The sequence below is a fragment of the Hemiscyllium ocellatum genome, chromosome 1 (genome assembly GCF_020745735.1).
Source record: "Hemiscyllium ocellatum isolate sHemOce1 chromosome 1, sHemOce1.pat.X.cur, whole genome shotgun sequence".
Lineage (NCBI taxonomy): Eukaryota > Metazoa > Chordata > Chondrichthyes > Orectolobiformes > Hemiscylliidae > Hemiscyllium > Hemiscyllium ocellatum.
Genome location: NC_083401.1, coordinates 87,723,336 through 87,746,611, shown reverse-complemented (window position 1 = coordinate 87,746,611; position 23,276 = coordinate 87,723,336). Strand labels below are relative to the sequence as shown.

General features: G+C 39.5%; 1 protein-coding gene across 3 annotated transcripts in view; it reads right to left on the bottom strand.

Annotated features, from left to right (window-relative positions):
- Window positions 1-23,276, bottom strand: part of mtus1b (microtubule associated tumor suppressor 1b) — a 145,584-nt gene that overhangs the window by 5,065 nt on the left and 117,243 nt on the right. For all 3 annotated transcript variants that reach the window (XM_060823985.1, XM_060823993.1, XM_060824001.1), the window contains 6 exons: window positions 18,541-18,755; window positions 12,317-12,422; window positions 12,080-12,153; window positions 7,902-7,997; window positions 1,884-2,003; window positions 994-1,091 (listed from right to left, as the gene is read on the bottom strand). In XM_060823985.1, coding sequence (XP_060679968.1) covers window positions 994-1,091; window positions 1,884-2,003; window positions 7,902-7,997; window positions 12,080-12,153; window positions 12,317-12,422; window positions 18,541-18,755 — 709 coding nt within the window. The remainder of the gene's footprint in view (window positions 1-993; window positions 1,092-1,883; window positions 2,004-7,901; window positions 7,998-12,079; window positions 12,154-12,316; window positions 12,423-18,540; window positions 18,756-23,276) is intronic.

Below are 23,276 nucleotides of genomic sequence, written 5' to 3'. Positions count from 1 at the left end.
TGGAAACAGATCCCTCAGTCCAACTCATTCCTGCCAACCAGATACCCCAACCTTATCTAGTCCCACTGCCAGCACCTGGCCCATATCCCTCCAAACCCTTCCTGGTCATATACCCATCCAGATGCCTTTTAAATGTTGCAACTGTACTAGCCTCCACCACTTCCTCTGGCAGCTCATTCCACACACACACCATCCTGTATGTGAAAACATTGCCCTATTGGTCCCTTTTATATCTTTCCCCTCTCACCCTAAACCCATGTCCTCTAGTTCTGGACTCCCTAACCCCAGGGAAAAGACTTTGCCTATTTGTCCTATCCATGTCCCTCATGATTTCATAAACCTGTATAAAAGGTCACCCCCTCAGCCTCTAACGCTCCAGGGAAAATAGCCCCAGCCTATTCAGTCTCTCCCATAGCTCAAATCCTCCAATCCCAGCAAAATCCTTGTAAATCTTTTCTGAACCCTTTCAAGTTTCACAACATCTTTCTGATAGGAAGGAGACCAGAACTGTACACAATATTCCAAAAGTGGCCCAATTAATATCCTGTACAGCCGCAACATGACCTCCCAACTCCTGTACTCAATACTCTGACCAATAAAGGAAAGCATACCAAACTCCTCCTTCACTATCCTACCTACCTGCAACTCTCAGTCATGTGGCAAAGCAAAAGTTTTACAATACTCAATACCAAGTCTCTCTATATATTCATGCTTTTCACATTTAAAACTTAAATTCTTCGATTTCCTTTAAGTCACCATGAAGGATGAGGATCCAATCATTTCTGCTGCTTTAACATCCATCTATCTAGAGTTATTCTTGCCAGCTTGCAGCATTCAGTGTGAACACTGACAAGTTCAAACAACAGTTGATCATTGATATTAGAACTTGCATTTTTAACATTCAGTTTTGCAAGTTTAGTGTCATATGCAAACAGAATAAGAAAATGCAACTGCAGCGATTGCATTAATAGACTGAATATTAAATTCACTTACCGAGACACAGCGATGTGTTTATCCATTCGAGCTTTTAAGTCTTCATTTTCTTGCATCACAATTTTAAGCTTTTCATCTAGCACAGTATGTTTCTCCATCTTTGAAAAAAAATATATAATTTTCACATTAAAGTAACTACTCTTTTCTTCCTAACTTTTGTTCTTCCACATGCCCAGTTCAGATCACTACTGTAACCATCCTAGATTTGAAGGAGTACAATTAGTCATGATGCATAACATGAAGAACATTAACATCAGATCATTAACAAGAGGCTGTGATGTGGTGGTAACATCAGGACAAGTAATCAACAGCCAGGCTAAAGTTCCAGATCATGGATTCCAATCCAAGCGTGTCAGATGACGACGTTCAAATTGCACTAATTCCCTAAAATTATCTGAATTGAAATGACATAACCAGTCTCAGTTGCCATAAAAACCCATCAACTTCATGAATGCCACTTAAGGAAATTTGGCCTACCCATGACTCCAGATCCATACTAATGTAATTGCTAATGTAGTGGTCTAGCAAGCAACTTAATTCCAGGGTAATTACAGATAGACAACAAATATTGAGCTTGTCCACATCCTGTCCAATAAAGACAGATTAGAGTGACTGTCAATATTTAAGAAATGGATACTTAAATAGCTGAAGGATAGAACAAAAGAACTAAACTTGGATTTAACTTTTGTTTTGAGAATAAAATCAAACAGAGAGTTTGGGTTATTCTATTTAACTTCATTATTTGGATATCCATTTCAAAAATACAACTTATAACCATAAGTAACTTTTGTTACAATGAGTCATTAACCATCTCCAATGGAAGAAATCAGAGCTTACTCTAAATACTGGTCAATACTATGCTGGATTCCAGTCCCTTGAAATTTACATACCAGCTTTTCCATCTGCATCAGCTTTTTCTCTTGATTATGTATCTTCTCATTTTTTATTTCCAGTACTGCCTTTAAACTGTCCAGTTCTTGCTGCAGGTATAGACTCAGGGGGTCAATTTTCTATTAATAAAGAAAACAGAGAGGCTTTCAATGGCATGATGCATTGCTTCTACTAACTTGTGTTAGGACCAGAACAGGACTAGGCCACTCAATGTTTTGAACTTGCTGTCCTATGGCTGATCACCCTATCAATGCTACATTTCCAAGTCATTCCCAGATATCATTAGTGACTAGAAATCTCCATCTTGAACTTAATGACTGAGGCTCTACAGCTCTCTGGGTTACAAAATTCCAAAGATGCACCACCCTGATTGACATTTCTCTTCATCTCAGTCCTAAAATGTTTGCCTTTTTATTGAGACCATATCTGCTGGTTCAGAAATAGTCAAACCCACCCCCAAACCAGAGAATCTGCATCCATTATATCATCTTTGGACATGAACTCTTTTCACTCTCCTTCCATTCAAGAAATACTCCCTTTCACCTCCATTCTTCCAACCCCAAATGGAAACTTCACACTTAACCACAGTAGATTCCACCTGCCATGCACTTGGCTACAGTGTCTCTTGGCATCCCCCTCAGTTTTAATCGGCAAACTTAAAACACTAAAAGGGATGTTCTAATTTGTTCAGAGAATTCTGTTATATCACAGCTGGAGATAAGTGTAATGTAGAAGGAATTTAGATTTTGAAAATAATTGGATAGACAAAATGAGATTTCCTTTTATTACATCTTTCCTCATTAACGTTTGCAAAATCTCTTGAAATATACAGTTGTTTCTCTACACCAATGCATGCAAACTACGTAAATACAACATATGGGATTCAACATCTATTTGTATACAAGTCAGATGTTAGACAACACCAGGATTATAGTCCAACAGGTTCATTCGAAATCACAAGCTTTTGGAGCCTAACCCCTTTGTCAGGTGAACTGAAAGCTTGTGACTTGATATAAACCAACGTTGTACTATAACCTGGTGTCATGTAACTTCTGACTTTCTCTACCCCAGTCCAACACCAGCAGCTCCACATCATTTCTGTATACAGCCTTTAGCAGAAAATGTCCCATGACACTTCATAAGGCCATCACAAAGCAAGGGTCGAAAACTATGGTGCTGGAAAAGCACAGCAGGATGGGCAACATCCAAGGAGCAGGAGAACTGATGTTTGGGGCATGAGCCCTTCCTCATGAATGTGTCACTGTTACAGAATCAAAGGGGTAACAGCCAAACCTTAGTCAAAAGTGGAAATCTAAAAAGGTGAAATAAAAAACTAAATTGACAAAAAGGATCCAGTTTGCTGACATCCAGCTATATCTTTTATTACCTTAACTGGAAATGTGAATCATTTGATACATGATCAGTCAAATTCAAAACAATATTGGTGAAGTTGAGTCTTATTGAATAGATCTGAATGCCGTGCAAGGCTGTACAAGCAGAGTGGATAAAGGGTTGACAGCAGATGTAATATGTTCTGAGTCCCAAAAAACATTTGATAAAAGTTCCTCAAAAAAAAGTTGCTGCACAAGGAAACTCAAAGCAAAGCACTGGAGAAACACATTAGAAGTGGCAGTGTCTAAGAAGACAGAACAAGTGTTAATATTTCAGTTAAACTTAAATGTCAACACTCGGATGTGGCCACATTGGAGTTTCTCCAGCAGTCCCAAGTAGTTTGCCTTTTATTCTGAAACCGTATCCACACCAGGTTAGATTTTAGATTTCAGGTATCTACCGTACTTGACTTTTACTGAGCATGCACATGGTGCGGTGGTGATGGTGATGGTTCTAAATCAGAGAGAGAAAAACAAAGTAGATTTCCAGGAGATAAACTAAATCAAAATGAACAATGATCAATTGGATGGCCTCAATTATTTTAAATATATTCATAAGTGCATAAGATAGGGAGCTGCCTTAGTTATACATGATCTAAAAGTAGAGTTAAGGGCTATTTGCAAGAGCAGGAAAAGGAGTTAAAACTCCAATCAAATCAGTGATGATTTTCTTAAATGGCAAAGAGAGTATGTGCATTCAATAGACTGGATTGCCACTCCTGCTTGCCCTCCAGCTCTCATCTGTAATAAACCCTGTTCTCTGGTCAATGATTTAATTTGGTCATACTGAACCAGCCAATTGGTAATCTGGGTCCTATTTAACCCAAAAATGAAAAGGTCCAATCCACAACAGAGTTAGAGCCAAGCATTGAAAACAGAGAAACATTGGGTTAGTCATAGATATTAGCTTAATAGTCCAGACAAGGAGAAAAGAAGGTTGACATGAGATTATCAATTCAGTGAGGCAGTCTAAAACCATAGCAGGGTCTTAAGAGATAGAGGATGGCTTTTCGTAGTTGGGAAAACTTGGTTGTTGGTCAGTCATGGAGAGAAAATATCCAGGGAGAAGAGTCATGTTAGAGGGAAGGTAGTGCAAAAGAGTTGGAAATTTTACTGGTGGTAAACGACAGTGCACCAGATAGTGGCATCACTCTTTGGGTGATTTGGGGTCATTTTTAGGATGACAGACTTAAATCTATATCAATAATCTGTCCACTACAAATCACTCCCTGGGACAATAAAGTTGCCCATAAAGACAGGCCAAGGCAACTGGATCTAAATTCTCTGGAATTCATAATGTGCAAACTGGATGATTATGTTAAGTCTGGACTCAAGCAAAACAAGTATAGCTAATTCATAGGGAGGTCAGGCAGCATCCAAAGAGGGTCAACATTTCAGGCATAAGCCCATCAGGGATGAAGGACTGATGCCTGAAATGTTGACTCTTCTTGGATGCTCCCTGACCTGTGTTTCTCCAGTGTCACATTTTGACTCCGACCTCCAGCATCTGCAGTCCTCACTTTCTCCTAATTCATGGAGAAAACTGGTTAGGTAGAGAACAAAAGCATTGCGAAGTTGAGATAGGCTGATGTTATACCAGTCCTCAATGAAATCTAACAGTAGGTCAAAACAGTGTGTCCAATGAGGAGTGAATAGTGGAGACAGATGAAAGGACAGTCCTGGTCAAAGTTGAGGGTGGGGAATTGAGGCTTGAAAGTAATTGTTCATAACCTCGGTGGTTAATACATCATCCCTCCCATCCCCACCTCCTGCAATATCCTTTCGGTCTCTCTCAGAACTAATTAGAACCCAGCAGAAATAAAAGCCAATTCTACGAACCCCTCCATATCTATCAAGATGTTTGATTAAGTGTCACAAAGATAATGATACAAGGGAATGAGCTTTCATGTTGGGTAAACACAAGCATAGGAGTAAGCTATTCATATCTGCTCTGCCATTTGATAGATCATGGCTGATCAACCACCTCAAAATGATTTTACCATGCTTACCCTATAACTCTTGATGTCATTAATATCTATAAATCTATCAACCCACCTTGGACATACGGACCCAAGTTTCTAGAATAGAGACTAGCATTTAGAATACTGGCTAAATAACAGGAGAGAATGATATTTGGGTTTTTTTTTTAGGTTGACAGACATATCTTTAGGTAAAAACAATGACTGCAGATGCTGGAAACCAAATTCTAGATTAGAGTGGTGCTGGAAAAGCACAGCAGTTCACGCAGCATCCGAGGGGCAGGAAAAATCGACATTTCGGGCAATATTCCTGATGAAGGGCTTTTGCCGAAACTTCGATTTTCCTGCTCCTCGGATGCTGCCTGAACTGCTGTGCTTTTCCAGCACCACTCAATCTAGACTTCTATCTAGAGCAATGATTGGCCTACTACACATCAGTCTCTGGGAAAATAAAGTTGCACATGAAAACAGACTGAGGCAATTGGATCTAAATTGCCTGGAATTCACAATCTGAGTAAAACATAAAATTCTGCAGTGGCATTTGACAGGGTAAACACTGATGGCTTCCACTGCTCATGGATTTTAAATACGAAGGGTCACCATTACACAGTAAAGTACTCATCATTTAGGACTGAGATAGGGAGAAAAGTGTTCACCCAAAGGATTATGAATACTTAAAGTTCTCCAGCCCATCTCAATGTGGACTCTACATTTGCTAATGGTATTTATTGTTGGGATAGATGTATTTTTGGTCTCAAAGAGAAATATGGGGAGCAAAGAGAAAAAAAAAAGTAGAGTTTTTGCAAGTACAGTAATTTCAACAGGCCATGTGGTTCATCCAACCCTATAACGTCCTTGCCCAAAAGGAAAATTCTCTTGTAGCCAAATTTACTACTGATGTGAAACAGGAAAGCAAGATGTAAGGGGAAGACTGTCTACACAAAAATAAAAGTAGATTGAATTAGTTTGCAAAAAACTTGACAGATTGAGTATTGTGAGAAAATGCAAGATTACTCATATAACCTGAAAAAATGGAAAAGCAGACCATTTTAAAATAGACAAACTGCAGGATACTGCAGTAGACAGAGGTCATTGTACATGAGTCTGAAAGTTAGGATCCTAACATAGCAAATTTAAAAAGTAAATAAAAGATTGGCTTTTATTACAAAGGAGAGTGTACAATCACAGCTGTGGAGAGCATTGATGGGACCACAACCAGACTAGTGCATATAGCTCTGGTCAGTTTAAGGTATTTAGATGTATGGGGCAGTTCAACAAATGCTTACCAGGCTGGTTGCTGGGATGATAGCTTTACCTTAAGAATTGGTGTATCAAACGTGATGTGCTGGGAAAGCAGTCAGGCAGCATCTGAAGAGCTTACCTGAAACATCGACTCTCCTACTCCTTGGATGCTACCTGACTGGCTGTGCTTTTCCAGCACCACACTTTTTGACTGATCTCCAGCATCTGCAGTCCTTACTTACTTTCTCCTTAAGACGTGACAACCAGGTTAAGCCACTATTCACAGAAGCCAAGATTCAGGTGAGCTGACTGAAACAAGTTTGAGGGAATTTGATAGAGCAGATGCTGAGATGATGCATGTGACTCAAATCAGGTTGCAGTTTAAAAATAAAGGGTCTCCTATTTGCATTGGAAATGCTGAGGAATGTCTGAGGGATTGGTGTTGAGCTTTTTTCTGCAGGCAGGAGTGGAGGTTGGATCCATGAACATATTCCAGTTACAGTCGAGGCAGGATAGAGAAGTTAAGGCAGCAGTCAGATCAGCCATGAGGTTTATATAGAGTAGCACAATAATTCAAGGAGGTTGAACCCCTGTTCTGTTTTTACCCCCATTCTCAAATTACACAAGCAGAATAAATACTGATGTGTTGCACACATTAATTATATGACGAGCACAAGACTGAAGGTAAATAATTCCATGCAATATTAGCCTAGTCAGGGATGCTATTAATTGCAAAAATTCAAATGTTCAATAGGAAAGTGTTCTTTTAAAAACACTGGAAAGCTTCCATTAAATACATAAATTTGTTAGTGATTAATACTACAATACAGATAAATATAAAAATATACTCTCTGAAATAAACAAGGCTGTTTCTCCTCATGGTGGGTCCAGAATTTTGACAAAATGGCCAGTGGCATGCAAGATGCAAAAAGTTGAGAACCAGCACAACCAAACAAATTTTAAAATCAGCCTTTGGCTGTTTTTTTTTTAAAATGCTTGACTGTCTCAAATGTTGAAGTTAATTAGTGCTAAATTCATGAAAAATATTAACTCTCAAAAAAACATTTAATTTTGGTTTAAGATGGTTTTAAACTGTATCACATGCAATATTTCACATGTAGTTGTGCATTTGACTAGCTAGGCCCTATACTCTCATACCCTCTCAAATCTATGGAATTAGCTCCATTCAGATGCTTCTTCAAAACAGAAATGCTTTGAGACAGACTATTATACAAAGGCACAATCAAGTCATTGACAGTGGAGGTGATTTATAAACAAAAAGAAAATCAGTCAAAAGTATTCCAAGACCTCCAACATAAGCAATACAAATCCAAGTTATTTATAGCACAATCTAAAGAACACTCCTAAACCAGCAAGTATTCTTTTGGAGTATGACAGAACTTACTTTTTCCTTCGGTGTTTGTGCTTTGAGGATTTCCTCCTTATTTTGAATTTCTTTCTGTAGAGAATCATTTTCCTCAATCAGTTTTTCAATTTGGCCCTGAAAACAAGATTTTCATTAGATTAGCAAGGAGGTCCATATTACAAAGGTGGTGGTGCTGGATGCCTTGAAAGGCATAAAAGTGGATAAATCCCCAGATCCTGACCAGGTGTACTCTAGAACTCTGTGGAAAGCTAGGGAAGTGATTGCTAGGCCCCTTGCTGAGATATGTGTATTATCAATAGTCACAGGAGAGGTGCCAAAAGAGTGGCAGTTGGCTAACGTGGTACGTTTTAAGAAGAGTGGTTAGGAAAAGCTAGGGAATTATAGACCAGTAACCTGACGTCAGTGTTGGGTAAGTAGTTGGAGGGAATCCTGAGGGACAGGATTTACACGTATTTGGAAAGGCAAGGACTGATTAGGAATAATCACATGGCTTGTACAAGTGAGAAATCGCGTATCATGAACTTGATGGAGTGTTTTGAAGAAATAACAGGATTGATGAGAGCAGAGCAGTGGACGTGATCTATATAGAGACTTCAGTAAGGCGTTCGCCAAGGGAGACTGGTTAGCAAAGTTAGGTCCCATGGAATACAGGGAAAATTAGCCATTTGGATAAAGAACTGGTTCAAAAGTTAAACAACACAGAGGGCAGTGTGGAGGTTGCTTTTCAGACTGGATGCCTGTGACCAGTAGAGTGCCACAAGAATCAGTATTGGGTCCACTGCTTTCCGTCATTTATATAAATGATTTGGACGTCAACACAGGCGATATAGTTAGTATGTTTGCGGATGACACCAAAATTGGAGGTGTCATGAACAGTCAAGAAGGACATCTCAGATTACAATGGTATCTTCATTAGATGGGCTAAGGGGCTGAGGAGTGGCAGATGGAGTTTAATTCAGATAAACGTGAGGTGCTGCATTTTGGGAAAGCAAATTAGAGCAGGAATTATACACTTAACGGTAAGGTCCTAGGGAGTGTTGCTGAACAAGGAGGCCATGGAGTGCAGGTTCATAGCTACTTGAAAAGTAGAATCACAGGTAGATAGGATAGTGGAGGAAGAGCTGAAAATGTGTTGCTGGAAAAGCGCAGGTCAGGTAGCATCTGAGGAGCAGGAGAATTGACGTTTCGGGCAAGAGCCCTTCTTCAGAAATGAGAAAAGTGTGTCCAGCAGGCTAAGATCTTAGCCTGCTGGACACACTTTCCTCATTCCTGAAGGGCTCATGCCTGAAACGTCGATTCTCCTGGTCCTAGCATGCTGCCTGACCTGCTGCGCTTTTCCAGCAACACATTTTCAGCTCTGATCTCCAGCATCTGCAGTCCTCACTTTGTCCTAGTGGAGGAAGAGTTTAGTATGCTTTCCTTTATTAATCAGAGTATTGAATATAAGAGTTGGGAGGTTTTGTTGCAACTGTACAGGATTTTGGTTAGGCCACTTTTGGAATAGTGTGTGCAATTCTGAACATCCTTCCAAGAGAAAGGATGTTATGAAACTTGGAAAAAAAGGATTCAAAAAAGATTTTCAAGGATGTTGCCAGGGTTGGAGGATTTGAGGCGGAATATGATGACTGTTTTCCTTGGAGAATTGGAAGCTGAGGAGGGACCTCAGATGTTTATAAAATCATGACAGGAAATGAATAGGATAAAATAGACGAGTACAGAACTAGGGGGTGTAGGTTTAGGGTTGGGGTCGCTGTGGAGAAGATATAAAAAGGGACCTAATGGGCAACTTTTCATGCAGATGGTGGTGTATGTATGGAATGAGCTGCCAGAGGAAATGGTGGAGGCTGGTACAATTTCAACATTTATAAAAAGGTATCTGGATGGGTATATGAATAGGAGGGATTTGGGTCAAATACTGGCAAATGGGACTAGATTAGTTCCTGATACCTGGTCATCGTGGATGAGTTGGACTTAAGGGTCTGTTTCCGTGCTGTACATCTGTAATTCAAAAAGTGATGCTACACCCTATAAATCATGGATCAGACCACATTAAGAATATTGTGATTAGTTCTGAGCACCTTATTTAAGGATGGATGTTAAGTCCTGGAAAGCATGCAAAGGAAATTGACCAGAATGATATCAGGAAGGAGAGATTGTCAGCGAGAGTTGAGAGAGAAAGTTTTTAGGATTTGGATTGCACCTTTTGGGAAATGTGGAGGTGGTTTCCATACAGAGGTATCAAAGAGAGAGCTGGATATATATCTGAAAGAGGGCTAGCTGGGTAGTTGAGGTGGTACAGTCAAGGCATCTAATGACCTTCCTCCATACTGTAAAGTTTGGACTCTACATGCATCCTTACTTGTTACCTTGTTTGGAATGGTCACACAGCAGCATAGGGTGACAATTATAAGATAGTGTGAAAGAACAGAGACCCATGTATAAAGCTTACAAAATTGTGGGATAAGCTTGGAAAGAGTTTTTTTTAAAAAAAAAGAACCATGGCCTTTGACTTGAAAAATGGAGAGGTAACAGCCCAAAGAAAGGAAATGTTGCTTAGCATTTACAAGACACTAGATCCAAGATGGAGTAGTGTGTTCAGTACTGGGCAGCACAAGTCAATGCTTGTCATAGCCTTAGACTGAATTAATTCATGACAGCGATGCGAGGAATGGAGCAAAGTGTAGAGAACAATGTAATGGTGGAAGTGGGCAAGTTATTTTCTTTTGAAGGGATGGAGTGTGAAGGGGGTTCTCTTACGAAGCTGCAGGGTAGATTGTCAGCAAACATCAGAATAACATCTTGTTTCAGCAGAGTAAATGTAGTGGTTTTCCAGTTGTAGAAACAATTGGTCACAAGAGGATACAGATTTAAGATAATTGGTAAAAAGAACCCAGGTGAAGAAAATGGGAGTTTTTATTTTTGTGAACCAGTTAATGTCTGGAAAGCATCACCAGAAAGGCTAGTGGAAGCAGATTCAATCACCTTCTGAATGGGAGTTGGATGACTACATTAAAAAGGAGGGGGGAAACCCTGCAATATATTAGGGAAGAAAAGGACCAACTGGGCAACTTCAATTAGGCAGAGCGATCTTCTGCAATGACCGATCACTATGAGGATACATTTTGTGTTTAGCCCTTACCATAAATATGATCTTGGGATGGACAGCAACATTGGAAAAGTAGTATTTATTGTTCACATCTAATGTAATTGAGGGGATGTTGTCCCAATTATATTTGGCAGGTCAGACTTCATACTCTGCCTTCCCTGAAAAATATGAGTCAATTATTTGTTCACTAGCACCTTTCAAAGCCATATTCTGAAGCCAGATCACAAATTAGTTTGGTTCTCAATGAAGTTCATTAAATACTTGACCTTACTTAAATAACCGTTACTGTTGTTCTGTATTTGAAATTAACTAGATTAGATTACTTAGTGTGGAAACAGGCCCTTCGGCCCAACAAGACCATACCGACCCGCCGAAGCACAACCCACCCATACCCTACCTTTACCCCTTCACCTAACACTACGGGCAATTTAGCATGGCCAATTCACCTAACCCGCACATTTTTGGACTGTGGGAGGAAAGTAGGGGGATAGTATAACTGGGACATGAGACTAAAGGCGAAATACCTCAAATTTGATACTTATCGTAGTTAAAACCATTGAATGTGGTATCAAGAGCGATCAGATTTCTTTCAATGGTTAATTCTACTTTTGAACAATTGCACACAATAGATGAGAAGAGATTAAAAGTGTGTAATGTTTTTGCAATTGCAGTAGGTTGTATGAGCTTCAATTTCCAGTAAATTCTTGCTCAAGGTTATTCCCAGAGATAACATTAGGTACCATAACAGATTACATTCTTGCTTCAAATTTAACTGACTTCAGCCCAATTCTGATGATTTGTATCCAATGTTCTGCTTGAATGCAATACTGAAGTAGTATTCTATGTTTGAAGGCCTTATCCTGCAGATGTAGTATTATACCACTGAAATCTGCCAGGATCGGTGCAACAGAACTTCAAGAGCTGTATTTGAAGCACTAATTTTAAATGCAAACATTTGTCACAGAACAAACATCAAAATGATTCTCTAACCATTCACTCCAGACATTGCATAGAATAATATGCAAATAGCTGTATTCACATTGTGGAATTAATCCTATGAAGCATTTTCTTTGTAGCAAGGTTGACTAACCTGCAATAGTGATTGTCTTTCTTTAAAGCTCTCATCAAGTGTCTTCAGATCCAGTTCATGTGATCTGTTGAGCTCTGCAATGAACAAAAATAAGTCCAAGTTGTGATAATTGTTTGCAGTTACGCAATGTATTATATTGAGGAATTACATCTGTTTATCATCTGTTGCAACATTAGATTTATTCCTTTCACAAGGTCACTTTACTAGAATGATACCATTATATTCGGCATTGATTACCTGTTAGAGACTGTTGATATTCTTTCTGAAGACACTCCAGGTTTTTTGAGTGAGTTGCAATAAGCTCCAGTTTATGGGCATCATGTTTAGAGGTTACCCCTTCAATCTAAATACAAAAAAGAGAAAATCATGTTTGACGTCATGTCTTAAATGTTCAGAGTACATTATGTGGAGCCAGGTGGCGGTCATTTAACCCACTTGATTATCAACATTGCTGGCTAGGCTTATTTTATCCTATTGATCCTATTTATCGCATACATTTTGGATACAATCGCAATTTATTTAATTCTCAGCATAAATAAGACTTCATCTGAACATGCAAAAGTAGTTGAGCCAGTGTCACAAGTTTCAAATTTGGGTGTTAAGATATTCTCTCATGTTTAGTGTGGTTAATCACTCAGGTAAGTAAGCCTCTCTATATGGCAGGAGTATATCTACTCTATATGGATGGGACAAAATCAATTTAGCAATAACATTACAGAGGATTTTCTGGAGTGTATATGAGAGCTTTAAGACTAGTTATGTTGAGGAGCAACGAGAGAGCAGGCTATCCTAGATTCATTACTGCGCAATGAGAAAAGATCAATTAACAATGTGCGCGCAGGGTCCACTGGGGAAGGAGGACCATGAAAAGAAAGAGTTAAATGCAAATGAAGGCCCCGAATCTACATAAGGATATGAGGTGCCCATTAGCAATGTCAGGTAAAAAGGCTGGCATTGCGTAGACAATGGCTAATTTTTAAGAGGAATTTATACATGATCAACAATCATTTAATCCTACCTGGTGCAAAAAAATAGGAAAGGTTGCTCAACAATGGTTTAAAGAAAGAAATTAGGTTAGCATTAGATTCAAACAGGAGACAAAACAGCCAGACAAAATAGCAAGCCTGAAGCCAAGCAGCAGTTCAGAATTCATTAAAACAAGACAAAAGATTAATCAAGAGAGCGTGAAAACCATACGAGAGGAAACTTACATGAGAAAAAAAAATGACTACAAAAGTTTAGGTGCGACCAGAAAAAAGTTAAAGACAAAAGGTAGACTCTCAGAGTCAGAAATGGGGAAAGAAATGGCCAAAGAATTGAACACATTTCCATCTCTTTACAAGAGAGGACACGTTCTCAGAAATGCCAAGGAACTAACAGGAGCATTAAAAGAAAATGAGCACGGATTAAAAATAGTGCTAGAGAAATAGAAAGGAGTTTAAGACTGATGAATCTCCTGGGTCTGATAATCTGTATTCCACAGTGTAAAAAGGAAGTTGCCTGAAAATTCTGGATGGATGGGTAGTTAGAAATGACAGATTAAAAGGAATGTCTTAGGAGAGTAGACAATACATGGAATTCTATATTGCAGGAGGGGTTTTGAAGTGTGTTACTAAGTATATTCAAGGATTATCAGATCAGCCATGATCTCATTGAAAGGCAGAGGCACTGCGAAAGACTGAATAACCCAGTTCTGCTCCTGTGTCCCATGGTCATCTTGCAAAACTCTGCAGATTAGAAAGCAGTTGCTACAGCTTGGAGGGTGGCAAATCTAACCCTAAATTAGAAAGGGAACAAGAGAAAACAGGGGAGTTGCAGACCAATTAGACTATTAGATGTAGGAAAAAAAATGCTTGTATCTATCTACAATAAAGACATGATAACTGAACATTTGGGAAGCATTAATGGGACTAGACAAAAGGCATAGGGTTATAAATATTCTGTTTAACCATTATTTTGGAGCAGTTTCTTCTTATTGAGAATTAATCAGGAGAATAGATAAGGAACAACCTGTGGATGTGGTGTATTTAGATTTCATGAAAGGTTCTGATAATGTCCCACTTAAGAGACTAGTGCACAAATTGATGCATACAGCACCTGGAGTGGGGGTGTAATACACTAGCATTGATTGATAATGGATCCATAGACCAGAAAGAGCAAGAAGGGACAAGTGGGTCTTTTGGAGGTGGTAGATTCACTAAGCTGACACTGGTGGTGATAGGGCTGTCTTTAAGGCAAGAGATTGGTTTGGTCAAATGTGTATTCACTAGAGTTCAGAAAAATGAGAAGGTCCAAGTTGTATATATTCTGACAGGGTTGTGTTTCCCTTGGTTGGTAGGGTCTAGAATCAAGAGTCTCAGCCTCAAGATACACAGAGTCAGCCATTTCTTGTCAACCTATGGAATTCGCTACCATTGGGTCAGAGTATGTTCATGGAAGTGATGATAAATTTTGAGAAATCAAAAAGTATCAAGGGGTAAGAAAAGAGAGAAAGTGGGAACATGGCACTGATAGACGAGCAGCCATGATCATGGTATGGACTAGCACAGCAGGTTTAAAGAGCCAAATAAGACCATAAGACATAGGAGTGGAAGTAAGGCCATTCGGCCCATCGAGTCCACTCTGCCATTCAATCATGGCTGATGGGCATTTCAACTCCACTTACCAGCGTTCTCCCCGTAGCCCTCAATTCCTTGAGACAACAAGAATCTATCAATCTCAGCCTTGAAGACATTTAGCGTCCTGGCCTCCACTGCACTCCGTGGCAATGAATTCCACAGGCCCACCACCCTCTGGCTGAAGAAATGTTCTGTTCTGAATTGACCCCCTCTAATTCTAAGGCTGTGTCCACGGGTCCTAGTCTCCTCGCCTAATGGAAACAATTTCCTAGCGTCCATCCTTTCCAAGCCATGTATTATCTTGTAAGTTTCTATTAAGTCTCCCCTTAATCTTCTAAACTCCAATGAACACAATCCCAGGATCCTCAGCCGTTCTTCATATGTTAGACCAACCATTCCAGGGATCATCCGTGTGAATCTCCACTCGACACATTCCAGTGCCAGTATGTCCTTCCTGAGGTGTGGGGACCAAAACTGGACACAGTACTCCAAATGGGGCCTCACCAGAGCTTTACAAAGTCTCAGTAGCACATCTCTGCTTTTATATTCCAACCCTCTTGAGGTAAATGACAACATTGCATTCGCTTTCTTAATCACAGACTCAACCTGCATGTTTACCTTTAGAGAATCCTCCACTAGCACTCCCAGATCCCTTTGTACTTTGGCTTTGCTAATTTTCCTCACCATTTAGAAAGTAGTCTATGCTTTTATTCTTTTTGCCAAAGTGCAAGACCTTGCACTTGCTCACGTTGAATTCTATCAGCCATTTCCTGGACCACTCTCCCAAACTGTCTAGATCCTTCGTAGCCTCCCCACTTCCTCAGTACTACTTGCCTGTCCACCTAACTTCGTATCATCTACAAACTTTGCTAGAATGCCCCCAGTCCCCTCATCCAAATCATTAATATATAATGCGAATAGCTGTGGCCACAATACTGAACCCTGTGGGACACCGCTCGTCACTGGCTGCCATTCCGAAAAAGAACCTTTTATCCCAACTCTCTGCCTTCTGTCAGACAGCCAATTCTCAATCCATCCCAGCAGCTCACCTCAGATACCATGGGCTCTCACCTTGCTCAGCAGCCTCCCGTGTGGCACCTTATCAAAGGCCTTTTGAAAGTCTAGATAGACCACATCCACTGGGTTTCCCTGGTCTAAGCTACTTGTCACCTCAAAGAATTCCAACAGGTTTGTCAGGCATGACCATCCCTTACTAAATCCATGTTGACTTGTTCTAATCAGACTCTGCTCTTCCAAGAATTTAGAAACCTCATCCTTAATGATGGATTCTAGAATTTATCAACTAATTTTACCAAGCTAATTGGCCTATAATTTTCCATCTTTTGTCTTGATCCTTTCTTGAACAAGGGGGTTACAACAGCCATCTTCCAATCATCCGGGACGTTTCCTGACTCCAGTGACTCTTGAAAGATCTCAACCAATGCCTCCGCTATTTCCTCAGCCACCTCTCTCAGAACTCTAGGGTGTATCCCATCGGAGCCAGGAGATTTATCAATTTTAAGACCTTTTAGCTTTTCTAGCACTTTCTCTTTTGTAATGGCAACCATACTCAACTCAGCCCCCTGACTCCCTTTAATTGTTGGGATATTACTCAAGTCTTCCACTGTGAAAACTGACGCAAAGTACTTGTTTAGTTCTCCTGCTATTTCCATATCTCCCATCACTAGGCTTCCTGCATCAGTTTGAAGTGGCCCAATGTCTACTTTTGTCTGTCATTTGGTTCTTATGTACTGAAAGAAACTTTTACTATCATTTCTAACATTACTGGCTAGCCTACCTTCATATTTGATCCTCTCATTTCTTATTACGCTCTGTTATCCTCTTTGTTTTTGTATCCTTCCCAATCTTCTGATTTCCCACTGTTCTTGGCCACTTTATAGGATCTCTCTTTTTCTTTAATACATTTCCTGACTTCCTTTGTCAGCCATGGTTGTCTAATCCCTCCCCAGATAATCTTTCTTTTCCTGGGGATGAACCTCTGTATAGTGTCCTCAATTATACCCACAAACTCCTGCCATTTTTGCTCTACTGTCTTCCTGGTTAGCCTGGCCTACTCCTGCTCTTGTGTTTCTATGACCTGTCGTCAGTGCTGCAGAAAAGGTAGCAAGACAACTGAATAGATTCAGACAAGTCTCCTATGGCATTTCATATATGCTAAAACACAAAACTTATGGGAATCTACAGAATTTTGGTACACTATATGGGATAGGGGCTTCAACATCAAACAAGGAAAGCCCCAAATGCTGATAACTAAGTCGGACTTGCCATAATCTTCTGGGACAAACTGGTTTTACATAACTTCCCGTTACTATCCACTAAAACAAGGGAAAACAAATTTGGGACAAAAGGACCTTTGCCTTTGCCACTCTGAGCTGCTACTTAGCAGTTATAAGAAAGGAAACTTCACATTGGGTGGTTCATCACAGCAAGTTGCAGATTAAGAACAGTCTGATAACTGGGTAAACATCCGAGGAGCACCACTAATCCAGAATCTGGTTTCCAGCATCTGCAGTCATTTATATTAAGTAAATATTGAGCTTGAAAAAGGAACCCAGGGTGACTAAAAACATTGACTCGCTAATAAAGCTTGCTCAAAACTTCACTATTATTCAAAATTTCAACATTAGCAGTCAAGGGTTATTAATGCTGGCATGTCAATCAAATTAAAAGTCCACACATTGAGACCATGTGGTCATTTACATCTGCAAATCTGGACTAATGCCAGTTTACAAATTTCTGACTCTCAACAAAGTGACAAAGTATCACAAGATGAAAAAAATCCAACTCAGGTGAATTAGATAAAATTCAACATTACTCACCTCTTGCTGTAATCAAGGACAGTTTGCACTAACTTGGCTTTTTTCATTTCATACTAAATTAAAGTATTATTATTTTTATATTAGTGTACATCTCAAGGACAGATCACACCTCAACAATCGGGGCATATGGTTCAATGCTTTCTTTTTCCTTTCATTTAGTTTTCTGGAGACCGATTTTAAGAAAACAGATTGAGAAAAATAAAAAGCCAGAAGGAATTTAGTACACAAAGTATGCACAACAAACAGAGCAAACGACATGCCTTTTGTTTTAAAATAATGCAGTCACCTCAACATAACAAACCTGACATTCCACCCAGTGATGATGTGATGACATTCATTACTGACCTCAAAAGAAAATTGAAAATTTGAGATAATTTCCCATGTTAATTTCACTGTATCAAGTATTGGGAATCCCTCTTGTACAACAGTCCTATCAAGACCAAACAATAAATCAACAATTTCTGAGACTACAATCCTGAAAGTATAAAATGCTGATTAAATGCCCCTTTATACCAATTCAGAAGTGAAATGCAGATTTGGACATACACGTGAAGATGATAGAAGAAGAAATATCAAAAATAATTTGAAAACTATGGAATGTTATTAATTCTGGCAAAGTCTGATGAGCCCCCACAAAATTTCTTATGGCAAAAGCAACTGTTCAATATGTGGTTTTAGTACACCATTAAAAAAAGTTATACCATATTCAAGCCATAATTCTTCAATGGCTTGTACAGTGAGACAGTACAAGTAAGAAGTGCAAGTGCAAATCAAACCATTAACATCCATGATTGCCATTTCGAAAGAACAGAGAATCTGTGATAACTTCTGGGTGGCTGTGTTTAACTGTACACATGGACAACAGCAGCTACAACCATTATCAAGTTTTTAAAACGGTGCAGCTTTTACAACTGTCTCCTTGGCACTAGAGATGCAAAACTTTATCAAATACTTCAGAGGGTGGAAAGGGGAAATAGAACCAAAAAAAAAAACACATTCAGACCTCCTTTTGAAGCTGTGCTTGCAACTGCTTGACATCATTCTCAAAGCTTTGCTGTAGGTGCTCCTTCTCTGCAGTGAAGAGCTCCTCAAGTCTTTTTTCTAATTCTTTAAGTTCAGTCTGGTGCTCTTCAGATAGCGTTTGAATTACTCCTTCGTATCTGTTTCGTAGTTCCTCCCGATCCTTCTCCAACTGAACCAACGTCACGTTCCTGGTCTCTGAAAGCAGTGCAGTGACATAATAGCATGATATAACACTGCAATCCTATGGGAGGTGTCACAAAACCATTCTAGCCCATTTATGTTGAATTAATAATATGAGTTTTTAAGGTAACTTTGGCTCTGCTACACAAATTAGACTTGTGAATTAATGGAGTGTAGTCAAGCCACCCGCATTTTTACAAGCTGAACATTTTTGAAAAAGAATTGTGCGCTTTCAGTTGGGTTTAAAAGCATTTGAGACCGGTTTGTTGACACAAACTTCTCCCACAGCACCTCCATAACTGGATTTCATAATTAGGTTTTTAGAGCTGTCTGGAAGGCCAAAGTTAAACACTGCAGTGCTTAGCTCCACTAAACACTGTTGGCGTGAATCCAAATGACATCATCACAGCTGTTTATATTATTCAGAGTAACCCTCGTGTTAACTAGCTACCTACTTCCACTTATAGTGTTATAGAGATGTACAGCATGGAAACAGACCCTTCAGTCCAACTCTTCATGGCAACCACATATCCCAACATAACCTAGTCTCATTTGCCAGCACTTGTCCATATCCTTCCAAACTCTTACTATTTATATACACTTTGAGATGCCTTTTAATTGCTGCAATTGTAGTAGCCTCCACCACTTCCTCTGGCAGCAACACCATCGGTGTAAAAAAGTTGCCCGTTAGGTCACTTTTATATCTTTTCCCTCTCACCCAAAACCAATGCCCTCGAGCTCTGGACTCCCCCATCACAGAGAAAAGACAGACTTAGTCTATTCATCCTATCCATGCCTCTCATGATTTAAACTTCGTTTTCTTTGATTCTTGGCCCCATTCACACAAATACAAACTATTAAACATAGTTAAGGGATAAATCAAAAGAAAAAAAGACATAATTGGCCAGTTCACTTAAGCAGATTCCAGATTCATAACTTCACAGGCACAAGGGACTTGGTTTCTGAAGACACCGATGCATGCAAATGGATTTCACTAAGCCCTGAGGACTAGCCAATACTTATAAGAGATTCTATTCTCCAAATTTTCAATAAGTTGATAAGGAGAAGATTAGCAGGCAACAATCAAACCTCCATCCTATAGCTTTTGCAGCCACAATCCTTCTGACCAACACAGTTCAAATCCAGTTCAAACTTTGGTTTCTTTTAGACTCTTCTTCCTACTGGACCCCGATTAACTTTCAAACGTCTGCCATCTGTTTGAGCACAACATGTCTCTGAAACCAAAACATCTACAGCATTCTTGGAACAAGAATCAACCTGCAATTAATTTTCAGGTCTGGCCTCATAAGCAAATATCAGTTTCTTTCCTTGTTTGCCATTTTTTTTAAAAAAAAAAGCTGCTGCTCACGATCCAAAAAGGTCACTCTCAGCTCACAGTTCATAGCTCCAATCCAAATGTGATAACAAAAAGTGGAAAATGAGCGAGGGTTCTAACAACATACGCAACCTCTGCAAAAACTGCTGGGGGGGGGCGCGGCGGTTTCCCCAAGTTAAAAAAAAACAAACTCTCTCCTAAACTGAAAGCCTAAAAACACATCTGTTTACTTTGAGAAATTAATCATCAGTGGACAACGTAAATAAATAGTTCAGATAATCCAGAGGCCATTGCTTTGAAAATGTACAGAACAACTCTAAGGGTTACACAGTGATCTTACATTCAAGCAGGACAATCGATAGGAAACAAAATGTGAACTTAAACAGATTCTGATAAAAAATACAAATTTTTGTTTCAGTGTCAAAAATTCCTCGTTAGATAAGGTAAAGATTTAATGGCAAGTTCCATCCATTGAAGTACTATACACGTACAGTGAGCATTTTGCTATTACTAAGCCTGATGTACAATGCTCAATGGAAAGAATGCTCATGTCCAGTGAAATGGAATAATCCTAAGCTAAAGATCACTGGTAAGTGAAAAGTTAAGTTGTGACTGATGAAATTACTTCCAGGACACAGTAAATCAATTAAGAAACAACTCAAACAAATCATCAGGTCAACCCTAAAATGTATTTTAAGATTCAACACTGCCTATATCCAGAAGCAGTTTGATTTTTCAGTTTACTCAATAGTTGCTGCACTTCTCACCACGTGTCTATTTTACACAGACAGAAACTGGATTTCATGAATTGTGAAAACTTGTGCATGCACAATTTAAAATAAAAAACACCTGGGTTTTTGGTAAGCAGACAATCAAGGAATACAGTGATAGTGATGGAAGATAAAGTTCAGGTAGATCAATCAACCTTGACATATGGCTGAATAGACCCAGAAGGCAAAAAGCATACTCCCACTTCTATTTCTATTCTTAGATACTCAAGTCTTGATAACAGTATTTATTATTGATATGCTGGTACAGCAGGTGATAAAGGAAAGCAAATACAATTTTGGCATTTATTGTCAAAGTCATACAGTACAGAAACTGACTCTTCTGCCCAACTTTCCATGGCGACCAAGTTTCCCAAACTGAACTAGTCGCACTTTCCTGCATTTGGCCCAAATGCCTCTACATCTTGCTGATTCATGTACCTGTCAAAATGTTTTTTCAATGTTGTAACTGTGCCTGCATCTACCACTTCCTTTAGTAGTTTATTCCACATACAAACCACCCTGTGTGAAAAGGTTGCCTCTCCTGTCCTTTTGAAATCTTTGTCCTCTCACCTTAAAAAAAAATGCCCCTAGTTTTGAACTTCCCCACTCTAGGGGAAAAAAAAACTTTGCTATTCACCTTCTCTGTGCCCCTCCTGATGTTATAAACCTCTTTCAGATTACTCTTCAACCTCCTACACTCCAGTGAAAATGTCACAGCTTACCCAGCCTCTCCTCAACAGAGACCCTCCAGTCTCAGCAGCATCCTTGTAAATTTTTCTGAACTCTCTCCAATTTAATATCCTTCCTACAGAAAGGCAACCAGAACTGTATGCAATACTCCAAAAGTGGCTTCACAACGTCCTGTACAACCTCAACATGACATTCCAACTCCTAGAAATCAAATGGTCTTAGCGATAAAGGCACGCATAATAAGGGAGTTCTTAAACACCTTGTCTACCTGTGATTCAACATTCAAGAATATGTACCTGAATCCTAGGTCTCTCCATTCCACAACTCTACCCAGGACTTTACCTTTATTTGTGTAAATCCCACATTTGTTTGTTTTGCCAAAACAACACCTCAATTATCTAAATTAAACTCCATCTGCCACACTCGGAACTATATAACACAGGAAATGACATTTCAGCCCACTATGTCAAACATGATGCCAAGTTGAACTAATCCCTTCTGCCTCCCTTGGTGCATGTCCTTTCATTCCTTGCATATTCATTTGCTTATCTAAAGCCCCTTAAATACCCCAATTGTATCTGCCTCTATCACCATTGGCAGTGTGTTCCAGACTCTACTGTGTAAAAAACCATGCCCCTCACATGCCTTGTGCTTCTTAAAATGAATGACCCCAAGTAATAGACATTTTGACTCTGGGGGAGAAACATTGACTGTCAACTTTGTCTATGCATCTCTATTATATAGACTTCAATCAAGTCTCCCATCAGTCTCTGCTGCTCTAGAGAAAACCTGAGTTTTTCTAGCCTCACCTTGTAGATCATACCGTCTAATCCAGACAGCGTCCTGGTAAACTTTTTCTGCGCCCTCTTCAAAGTCTCCACATCCTTCTTGTAATGTGGCAACCAAAACTGAACACAATACTCTTTTGTGCCCGAACCAAAAAGTCTTGTAAAGCTGCAACATGACATCTTGATATAAATAAAAAACTTCTACCACTACCTACTGCCTTCTATTGGCAAGCCAATTCTGAATCCACGCAGCCAAGTCATTGGATCCCATGCATCTTAATCTACTAGATAAGCCTACCATGAGGGACCTTGTTGAAACCTTTACTAAAAACCACATAAACAACATCCACTACTCTAGCTTCAGTATCTTTCAAATGAAAAATTCAAATCAAGCTAAGACATGCACAAAGCCATGCTGACTGTCCATAATTAGATCATTCTTTTCTAAATGAGCATATATCCTAAGTATTCTCTCCAACAGCATCCCAACAACTGATGTGTGTGTCAATGGTCTATAGTTGGTTCGATTAACCCTATTTCCCTTCTTGAACAGAATAACATTAGCTACTCACCAGTCATTCGGTACCTCTCTGGTGGCAAACAAGGTCTTGATCGAGGCCTCAGCAACCTCCTCTCTTGCCTCTGTCAATAATGTGGACCTGGGAACTTAACCACCTTAAAACGCCCTTCAAAAGACCCATCACTTCCTTATTGATCTCAAAATGTTCTAGCATATCAGCAGGTTCCACACTAACCTCACTATCCTCCATATCCTTCTTTGGGTAAATATCGACACAAAGTACCTATTTAATGATCTCACCCACATCCTCTGCCTATAAGCACAAGCTGCCTCCTTGATGAGTGGTCCTAATTTCTCAATAGTTATTTTTAATGTATGGAATACCCTGCCATTCTCTTTACCCCTACTTGCCAAAGTCATTTTGTGGCCCAT